The sequence below is a fragment of the Quercus suber genome, unplaced genomic scaffold (genome assembly GCF_002906115.3).
Source record: "Quercus suber isolate HL8 unplaced genomic scaffold, Cork oak 2.0 scaffold_209, whole genome shotgun sequence".
NCBI classification, from domain to species: domain Eukaryota; kingdom Viridiplantae; phylum Streptophyta; class Magnoliopsida; order Fagales; family Fagaceae; genus Quercus; species Quercus suber.
Window position 1 is genome coordinate 22,283 of NW_027069667.1, and position 11,461 is coordinate 33,743.

General features: G+C 33.0%; 1 protein-coding gene and 1 non-coding gene across 2 annotated transcripts; one reads left to right on the top strand and one right to left on the bottom strand.

The window, feature by feature from the left end:
* Window positions 1-2,155: 2,155 nt before the first annotated feature.
* On the top strand, window positions 2,156-3,682 carry LOC112028504 (cytochrome b561 and DOMON domain-containing protein At2g04850). Its single transcript, XM_024061207.2, has one exon. It carries the CDS (start codon window positions 2,302-2,304, stop codon window positions 3,499-3,501), a length of 1,200 nt encoding a protein of 399 aa, XP_023916975.1. The 5' UTR covers window positions 2,156-2,301; the 3' UTR covers window positions 3,502-3,682.
* A 724-nt stretch (window positions 3,683-4,406) lies between these two features.
* On the bottom strand, window positions 4,407-4,487 carry TRNAL-CAG (transfer RNA leucine (anticodon CAG)). The gene has a single exon. It is a non-coding gene; the product is annotated as a tRNA-Leu (tRNA).
* Between the last annotated feature and the right edge of the window lie 6,974 nt (window positions 4,488-11,461).

Below are 11,461 nucleotides of genomic sequence, written 5' to 3' on the forward strand. Positions count from 1 at the left end.
AAAATATGTTGTTACTAGGATTTGAACTCTAGTGCTAACTTATTAAATAAGATAGATTCATTAAATCAGACGTGTGTTTTCATTAACTTTTGAAAACTAAAAATTGAAAACAGTCTTTTGCATGTTTCCAGTTTCTTTCATAAATTGAGTTTTCAAAACAATTTTTGTTTTCTATCTATTTTGGGTTGCCAAATAAGTTTTTTAGTCTCAAAAATAGAAAATTGTTTTTGAAAAAAGAAAATAAAAGGAAAAAACAGCTACCATTCATACTCTAAGAGTTTCAATTCATATCACTTGGGTTTACTATTAAACCCTAACCAAAAAACTTACTGCAGCAAAAACAAATCTACCATAGCTCTTCCCACAAACCTCGACAGCCACCTCAATCTCCAATGGCTTCCCGGTGGATAGAAACCGCAAATAGGGTATTCTACTCTTTGTTCGTAGGCCAGGACTTAGAGCTCATGTGATGGAACCTTGAGATTTGAGAGTGCTAATGAGAGTGTGTGTGGTTCTTTATTTTTCTAAATGAAACGTATATTCGGAGAGCTTTACACACTTATGGCTTGTTTGGAAGTTTAGAGAGGGAGGAGAGTAGAGGGGAGTAGAGGGGAGGGGAGTAGTGGGGAGGAGAGTAGAGGAAAATGATTCCCCTCCACCTTATTTGGATGTTTTTAAAATTAGTAAGGGGGAAGAGAGTAATTAGCCCTTCCCCTTGTGTAATTTTGTTAATATAATAAGGGTAAATTAGGTAATTTACTTGGTCAATAGTTTATGTACTCTACTCTCCCTCCAAATCTCTCCAATTTGGGGGAATTAAAAATGGGGGGCTAGAGGGAGTTGAAACCCCTCTAAACCCCTCCAAACCCCTCCCCCTCCTTCCTTAAAAAACTTTCAAACAAGGTAATTAGATTACTCTCCCTCCCTCTACTCTACTCCCTCTCCTTTTTTAAACATCCAAACAGGCCATTAGGGATTATGTACGCCTATGTAGTTGCACACCAAAAAACCCTAATGTCATTAAGACACATTTTATACTTGCAGTCTTAAACTATAATTATTTATGTACAGTAACAACTTTAAAATGTTATTTTTATGACTATAAAATAAAATTAAAAGAAAAGTAAAAGTCCATCATGATAAGCGCATAGAAAATGTGAAGAGGTTAATATATATTAACGAAATTATAAGCAAGTTGAAGAATATAAATATATTCTAAATCATTCTAAAAAGTATTTTCTGCCAAAACAAATTAACGCAACTCCCCTCTGTTCTAGCTGATGTAGTGCAAAGAAATTTTACGTAATTAATTCTTCTCTAACTATAGATTATACACACTTCGAGAATTACCTTTCATTGCATCTATCATTTGAGCCAACGCTGGCACAACTAATTTATTTAAAAGCGTTTTGAACATCTTTCCTCAACCTGGATCAGTATAAAACCCATTATTTAATTTAAATAATAAGATACAACATATAAATTAATCCATTTGTAAGTTGTAACCAAAATATGTTGGTTACATGTGATCATTGTTCCTTCAAAAATAATTAGAGTTGGGCATCCCTTGGCACCCATTCAGTGTTCCAAATGAAGGTTTATTATTATATCACTATAAGTCTATAACTAAGACGACCTTAAAACAAAATTATCATAAAATGATTAGACTTGAGCTGAGGTTAAAACCGGCATACAAATTAACTGCAACAAGAAGTTAATTACCATGAAAATTATAAGATAAGGAAGTATTAGTAAGTACAAGTTAAGCACTGTGCGGTAATTGGTAAGAGTTCCTAACTGGGCATCTATCACTGCAAATGTTCATACACGTAATCCCATTGGTGAGAGCTACCCCCACTATAGAATCAAGAGTTGCACTATTTTACTCACCATCGATAACTTTGCTTCAAAGCCAAGCACAATATATTGAGAATCTTCCACTACCCATTTTAGCCAACAAAAATATAGAAAGTTACATCTCTTTAGTCTTTAATAAGCAGGAGTGCAAAGGACAAACCCATGTATAATCACATCATTGTATAAGCACATGATGTACCCACTACTTAAAATCGATTACAACACAAAACTTTCATTCCTATTTCCACCAAACAAACACTAAGTACTGCCTTTACTTCAAAGATAAGCACACACTTTATTCTCGTAAAATGCATAATAGCCATAATGACCCATCACTCTCCTTCCCTCACAAAAATATCATTACCAAACTCAAAATGTTAACAAAAGCAACCCACCCCATTCAAGCCACTTCTACTCCTCGCTACTCTTCTAGCTACCATCACCATGGTTTTCTTCCTCTTCCTTTTCCTCCTATCCTCTAATCTTCATGTTGCATTTTCTGCCCATTGCACCACCACCACTGCCACCAAAACTTTCCAAAAATGCACGACACTCCCTACCCAACAAGCCTCTATAGCATGGACCTTCCACCCCCACAATGCCACTTTAGACCTTGTTTTCTTTGGTACCTTCATTTCACCCTCGGGCTGGGTTGGATGGGGCATCAATCCTAGTTCCCCTGAGATGACCGGAACCCGTGCCTTAATCGCCTTTCCAGACCCAAATTCCGGCCAAATTGTCCTACTACCATACATCCTAGACCCAACTGTAAAGCTCCAAAAGAACCCACTCCTTTCTCGGCCCCTTGACATCCACCTCCTCTCTTCCTCTGCCACCTTATATGGTGGCAAAATGGCCACAGTTCACAATGGTGCCACAATCCAAATCTATGCCACATTCAAACTTGTACCAAATAAAACAAAGATCAACCATGTGTGGAACCGTGGACTCTATGTCCAAGGCTACTCACCAACCATTCATCCAACTACCTCTAACGACCTTTCCTCCTTTGCCACTATAGATGTCCTCTCAGGCTCAGCTACAGCCCAACATGACAACATCAAAACACTCAAAACCGTGCATGGTATCATAAATGCAATCTCATGGGGCCTTATATTGCCTATTGGAGCCGTGACAGCACGCTACCTTAGGCACATTCAGGCACTAGGCCCTGCATGGTTTTATGCTCATGCAGGCATGCAATTGTTTGCATTTTTCCTAGGAACTATTGGATTTGCAATTGGAATTAGGCTTGGGGAGCTGTCACCTGGTGTGGAATATGGACTTCACAGGAAACTTGGGTTTGCAGCATTTTGCTTAGGAGCGCTACAAACACTTGCACTATTGTTTAGGCCTAAAACTACAAACAAGTTTAGGAAGTATTGGAAATCTTACCACCATTTTGTTGGGTATTCTTGTGTGGTTCTTGGGGTTGTGAATGTTTTTCAAGGATTTGAAGTAATGGGAGCAGGCAGGTCTTATGCTAAGTTGGGCTACTGTTTGGGGCTCTCTACCTTGCTTGGTGTGTGTATAGCTTTGGAGGTAAATTCTTGGGTCATTTTCTGTAGGAAATCGAAGGAAGAGAAGCTGAGGAGAGAAGGACTAATTGGGGGATCTGATAAAGGGAGTGGAATCCACAGTTGAGATTACAAGAATTTTTGTGTGGTTGAAAAGGTTTCTTTAGGTAATGAGGAACAGTTTTCGACTTCAATATGTAGGGGTTTTTTCTTTTTCCTTATTCTTAAAACAATATTGTTTCTTAGTGTTGCAATATTGCCCATGTTTATCCAAATTTATTCAATACATATTTGGAATTCTTGTTAAATTGCAAATTTATACTGTCACCTAGCAGATTTGGTAATTTGGGAATTGCTGTAGCATTTTAATGGTAAAATGATATTTTAACAAATTAATTAAATTGTAAGTTGGAAAATTTAATAAAAACATATTGGAGTTTAATCAATGTGATAAATGAGGAGGAGTCAGTGTGTTATCAAATTTGGGATTCCATATTAATAAGAAGTGAGACTGAGAGTGCATATTAATTTATAAGCATGAAGATATATATATATATATATATATATATATATGTATATATTGGATTTAAATGTAATTAATTTATAAGCATGAAGATATATATATATATATATATATATATATATGTATATATTGGATTTAAATGTAATAATGTACAAGAAAATGAGTCAATCAAAGAGAAAGCTAAAAGGAGGAGATATTTCTCATGTGAGTCAGTCCCAGTCCAAGTCCAATTGTGTTGTTGATATTCTTCAAATAAATTTATTGTAAAATTTTTATTCTGTTTCTTTTGTATCTTGCACCTACAGGAATGTATGAACTTCTTTATGATTAGAAAATTTTCTTCTTTTGCTTATAAAGTTGCGGTGGGATTTCTCACAAACAAAACAAGATTGGTCCCAATTCATGATTATCCCTCTTCTATAATAATCTCCTTGATTCGAAGATAAAAACTATCAAAGCGGTGATGGTTTAAACAAAACAATTTTGTTTCTAAAAATAAAAGTACAAAATGTCAAGAATGGGATTCGAACCCATGCCCTTTCGGACCAGTACCTGAAACTGGCGCCTTAGACCAACTCGGCCATCTTGACTTTGTTGTAGCTCGAGTCAAATAAATGCTTAATCTATACAATAATAGATAGCAACATAAAGAACAGAGGAAGAGATTAACAAATGTTGGGTATCAATATCTAAATTGTTATCCGAAGGCATATAAAGCTTTGTCTGAAAACTGAAATATCTCCACTCATTAATTCTTCAATCGCTATAAACAAAATTTATTGTCTAATTAATTGGCTACGTACCCCTGCCAATATGGGCTTTAGCCTTAGCCGTGGACAAAACTTTACCATACGTCTATTGGCTGCTGCATCTGTCTTCTAGCAATCCATTTTTTTCTCCTTTTTCCTTCCTTACTTAACAAACAAAAATACCTCACCTTACTTCCAAGCCTCTAGGTGAATGGAATAATTTATAATTATCGTTTTCCAAACCATATTAACTATTTTTTTTTTTTTTTTAGAGTTTCAATCTATAGCATCTGCTCCTGAAGATAGCTCTTTATCATCAAACCAAGACATCAATCGATTTTTAGTGTATGCGGAGATTGAATCCCAGATCTCTTAATCAACCATCAAAGACTTTACTAGTTAAGCTAACTAGAACCCACCAAACCATACTAACTATTGAACCGTTAAGGAAGTTATATAATGGTTCAATCATTCCACTTTTGAATCATTAATTCAACCATTAGCTTCCTTTTTTTTTTTTTTTTTAATTTTTACAATCCAACCATTAGATTAATAATTAGTAATTATATATATATATATATATATAGTATTTGATCAAATTAACATAATATTAACACACTAACCTTGTAGTTCAATATTTTTCTAAAAAATTGTTGCTTTTTTGTGCTTCAATCATTTTTTTTTTTCTAATTGGAAATCTATTATTTTCTTTGTACTTATTTAGAATTTCATACGATTCACCCATTTGATGATTCAACTATTGATTCAATATGGTTCTAATAATAACTAGGCAAAACTACATTTTTAGTTTATGAAATTTACTCTATATGCGTAATTGGTCCCTCAAGTTTTCAAAATAAGCAATATAAGTCCTTTGATTAACTTCCATTAGTGGCGTTGCTTATGTGGCTAACAGAATAATGATCTGGCATATTTTTAAAAGATATGAAATTTCTTTTTATTAAAAACTTACAAAATTAAATTTACAAACTAGGGGCACGTTTAGTAGACTGTAATAGACACGGTAATGTAATAGATATTCTTATGGCATAACTATTCGGTTGTTTGGTTATGTTTTTATTACAATGAATAGTTATTCCTTATGAATAGCTATTCTTCAAAATGAAGAATAACTATTCCTTATCAAAAGTATTGAATATATATTCATTCACCTTATGTAATAACTTTTTTTTTTAAATATCCTAAAAAGCCATTAGTTGCCACATTTTCAAAAGGAAAATAAATACATTTTCCTTGTTGTTAATTATTAGCTCTATTTTGAACACCCTAAAATAAGTGTATTTTAGAAAATTTGACTTAAAAATGATTTAATTACACATTCTTTTTATACTCTACTAAATTGTGGATGCATATTCAGAATTCTATTCCTAAATGGTCACCAAACTAATGAATAGTCATACTTATTACATTCCAACTTAATGTATTCCTTGTAATACTTATTTTTATTCCTATGTAATAATCATTACAGTGTATCAAACGTGCCCTAGATCCATTCCAATTCAAATCTTTATCCTAACCTGGTACCCAAAAAAAAAAAAAAAAAATCTCCATTTGCAACCTGATTCATTCATCAATACAAAATTTACAGTCACCAGCAACAATAGTAGCAGCCTCTGCGCTCTCTTGTACTCTTGTAGCTCCAGTGCGTGTTCACGACCTACTTACAGTTCACCCATGGTGGTCGACGTTTTTCATTGTATGGATTTAAAGGAAATTTCAACGTAATAAAACAACTCAGTTCACACGATTCTTAACATCTTGAGCTGCATTAGATAATTACAAAAATTTAAGAAAAAGATTATTCATCAAAAAAAGCTTAAAACAACAAAAATAAAAATAAAATTTATTTCCCAATAGCCAAATACCCAAAACCCAAATTCTTAATTCTTTATTTCCCCTCACTTTCCCAGCAACCAAATAGAAAAACAAAAAAAAATAAAATAAAATAAAATACAAATTCCCCAAGATTTCAAAAACCCTACAGATCTACTATCCAACCCAATCCCCAAATCTAAACACCACAAATCAAAAACACAAACAGAAACACAAATTCATAATCACGATTATACCTTTTGTTTAACAGTACTCACATGTGACGATCTGAGAATCTCACGCCTCACAGATATCTCCAAGACCTCCTTCACAATACTCGCATGCGACGATCTGAGAAGCTTACAGATATCTTCGAGCTTGTACACCGAAGTCACCTTGTCCTTGTCTGAGGTTGCACCATCAATCATTCTAGACCTCCAGTACCTTGTCCTCGAGCCTAACGTTGACCCACCATGGGTGAAGTGCAGGTAGGCCTTGAACATGCACTGGAGCTACAAGAGTACAAGAGAGCATAGAAGCTGCTATTGTTGCTGCTGGTAACTATAAATATTGTATTGATGAATAAATCAAATTGCAAATGGAGATTTTTTTGTATTGGTCTAGTTTCTTTCTTATATGTAAATTTAATTTTGTAAGTTTTTAATAAAAAAGAAATTTCACATCATTTAAAAAATGCTAGGTCATTATTCCGTTAGTCATGTAAGTAACACCACTAATGGAAGTTAACCGAAGGACTTAAATTGTTCATCTTGAAAACTTAAGGGACCAATTACGATCACTTGAAACTTAAGGGACCAATTGCGCACATAAGGTAAATTTCATAGACTAATAATATAGTTTCACCTAATAACTATAATTATAGTAAATACCCCTAAAGTTAGTCATAATCTATCTAAAAATATAAGAATGTGCTTAGCAATATGGTTTTGTTATTTTTCTAAAGTTAGTCATAATCTCTCCAAAAATATAAGAATGTGCTTACCAATATAGTCAATTTATTTTTTTCTATTATTATCTTTAAGGGGTGTGAAAATGTGTCTTTGTTTCGTCTACGGTTGGAATCTTGATTTGACTTTAGGTCAAGGTTAAGATAGAAGATAGTTAGCACTTGCAGTTTGTAGTCAAATGGCAATGGGTCAGGTTTAATGGGTTGTTCAATCCAACCCGACCTTAATAATAAGGGTTTGAGATTGTTTTAATGGTTTTGGGGTGGATTTGAGCTCATATATTTAAACCAGCTTGCAAGTTTGGGAAAGATTTAGATTTTATACAATGGCCCATGAGTACCTGAACCCAACTAAATTATGTTTTTATAATACTAAAATACCTTTATTATTATATTCTCTTCACAAAAAATAAAATAGAATTTTTATAAATAAAAATAACTAAATAAGTATGTGCCTCTTTCTCTTTTAAAATATGATTTAATTTATTATAAAATTACTTAGGGCATGATTGGTTGACTATAATATAATAGATATTCTTATAATTTAGCTATTCTATAGTTTGGTTATATTTTTATTATAAGAAATAGTCAATCCTTGTGAATAGTCATTTTTTAAAGAATAATGCTAGAGATATAAACTATTTTACAAAAATTTTTACAAACTGCTGATATAGTGGGTGATTATTGGTAAATGAAAAAAAATGATATTAATAGTGAGCCTAAATGAAAACTAATAAAAGCTGGCCACATCAACATTTTGTAAAAATGTTATAAAATAGTTTGTGTTGTAGCATTACTCTTCTTTAAAATGAGGAATAATTATTCCTCTCTAAAATGATTGTAATAGTTATTCCTTAGTAAATGTAATAATTTCTAAACTAATATATTTCCAAATAAATAATCTTTTCATATGTACATAGTAATTATGAAAATAAAAAATTTTCAAAAAATAACTCATCTCTCTCTCTCTCAATTTAAAATATATTATTTTCTACAAAATATAATAGTATAAGTAAGATATTTCCTATAATATATCTTAAGTTTTATTCTAATATTACAACTCACAACTAAACTTAAGGATAAATTCAATTATTCTAGTACAACAAATTTTATTTTCCGTAATAAAGATTATATTCTTGTCGTAATCCATATTCATTGTACTAAACGTGGCCTTACTAAGTTCTTAAATTTTATTAATTAATATTATTGATGTTTAATTTTGGGTTAATCCACCCATTTGTTTGGACTTATGGCAAGATAAATAGGCAGGTTTGGGAACGAGTTAAGTTTTTCATATATAAATAAGATATGTTTATGATTCATTTCCCAATATTTAATAGAGTTTGGTAGGTGAATATTTTGTAGGTTTGATTTTGGAAAATTTTTGTGTCCCAAAACCCAATGTCATTCCTGCTTGGCGTGTTTCAAACAAAATCTTATCTTTGTTTCGAGTAATTCTTAAATATTCCTAGAACACGTATAATAGTACTCCCTCCTGTCACATTCATGATGGGGTCTACTCATTAAATTCATGGTGAGACCTACCATGAATATGAGAGGATGGAGTATCATTTTTTCATATTCTAGGAGTACCTATGAATTTTCCCTTTGTTTAGGCTAAAATTAGAATCTTGAGCATGGGTATTTGGTCCATTACTTTTGGATTTTTGGGTTAGAAATTCATTTTAAGTTATGCTATAATTACAAACTATTTTACAATATTTTTACAAACTATTGTTGTGGCCAACTTTTTTTTGGTTCTTATTTGGGTCCACATCTAATATATTTTTTTCATTTACCAATAACTACTTACCACGTCAGCAGTTTGTAAAATTTTTTATAAAAAAAGTATGTATCTTTAGCATTTTCCATGCATTTTAATTAGCAGTTATAATGGATTGCAACATAAGCTTGTAGGTACAAACTTAAAAAATTAAAAAGTCTTGGGTAGCATTGGTTTTGTTTAAATACCAATTACATGCATTCCCTTTATTTTTGAATCAAAGTGAACTTCCTATCAAAGCAAAGACAAAACTACATGTTGGTTGGGGGGGGGGGGGGGGGGGGTTGTTGTTCATGGCCCCTCCCCTAGATATTGAAAAAATAACAAGTAGTATACACACATAAATTCTAATTTTTGAACCTAAATTGTATATACTTGTCCTCCCCCTCCCCTCCCCCCCCCCCCCCCCCCACAAAGTTTTTACAAATTGACCCATGAAATTTCCCAAATTGTTTTAATCAAACCAACCCTTTGCTGTATTGCCCCAAAAAATCAAGAAAATCCATTAGACAAACCAACAAAATAATTCATAAACCCAGATAATTAGAAAAACCTTTAAACAACAAATCCAGTCTTAAAAAAAAAAAAAAAAAAAAAAAAAAAAAAAAAAAAAAAAACAAGAATATTACAAATGACAAATACTTAGCAAAACAATCCTTTAGTGCACCACCACCTCCATCATCTTCTTCTCTAGCCGACTGCATCTCTACTTGCTTTCTTCTTCTTCTAATTTTTTTCTAACTTCACAACCTTCAAACTTCAATGAATGCCATCTCTCTCTTTTGCAAAATGATGATTGACAAAAGCACCGTGGAGATTGTGGCAAAGATGGCTACAACTCATTGTGGTTCTTGTGGCCAACATAAAGCCACATGCACTTTTTCTTTTTCTTTTTCTTTTTCTTTTTCTTTTTCTTTTTTTGTGGTCCGATCTTTTTTTTCTTTTTTCTTTTTTCTTTTTTCTTTGGTGAAAAGGAGATAAATTTAAACTAAACAAGAACATGAATATTAGGGCAAAACCTATTTAGGTACATCCCATGAAGGTCATCCTTAAAAACAGAAAGCAAGTCCACAAGCGAACTGTCATATATAACAAAATCTAAATCGTGGCTAGATCTTATCCTGACAAGTCCACAAGTGGACTGTTATAATTTTTTCTAACTTCACAACCTTCAAACTTCAATGCATGCCTTCTCTCTCTTTTGCAAAATGATGACTGACAAAAGCACCTTGGAGATTGTGGCAAAGATGGCTACAACTCATTGTGGTTCTTATGGCCAATATAAAGCCATGTGCACTTTTCTTTCTTTCTTTTCTTTTCTTTTCTTTTTTTTTTTTTTTTTTTTTTTTTGGTGAAAAGGAGGTAAATTTAAACTAAACAAGAACATGAATATTAGGGCAAAGCCTGTTTAGGTACATCCCATGAAAGTCATCCTCAAAAACAAAAAATAAGTCCATAGGCGAATTGTCATAATTAACAAAATCTAAACTGTGGCTAGATCTTATCCTGGCAAGTTTGTCAGCACAGCGATTCGCTTCACGGTAGCAGTGACTAAACTGAACCTAAGGAAGATTAGAAATCAACTGTCTACAATCATCCAAGATAAGAGACACAATGTTATTTACATAATTAGGATTGGCTAAGGCATCTATAATAGCTTTTGCATCTAGTTCAATCTCTAAACAATCAAAGTTACAATTGCTGCAAATGAGAAGGCCATCTTTGAGACCCTAGAGCTTAGCAATAAAGCTATTGGTGATCCTAATTTTTCTAGCATACCCTTTAACTAGTGATCATTCTCATCTCAGATAATACCTACACAACCAGCTAACCCTGGGTTGCCAATAGAGGACCTATCAGTGTTCAGTTTTTTCTACCCCGCTTGGGGTTTTTCCCATCTAATTAGCCTCAAGACTAATTGATTAGCACTTCTGGGTGAGGATGCACAAGAAAGATACTCCATAGCTTAATTCTTGGTTTTGTTGCTAGGCTTGGGTTTTGGCTTTTCCCTTTAAACACTTGGTTCTTATTCTTCCAAATAGCAAAAAGAAGGACAAATTTTCAAGGAGGGTTTCGAGGGAATAGACATTTTGCTACTTTCCCATTAGATTCCAACCAATCTTGGAGATCCCTGGTCCAAAAATAAGGATCCGTCCATCTTAATCCCCAACTGGACCCAAATAGGTTTAATTTTTTCGCAATCATGGAAGGCATGAAGGACTAATTCATCTC

Coding starts and splice junctions, on each gene's coding strand:
- LOC112028504 (XM_024061207.2), top strand. CDS start 2,302: ATGGTTTTCTTCCTCTTCCTTTTCCTCCTATCCTCTAATCTTCATGTT.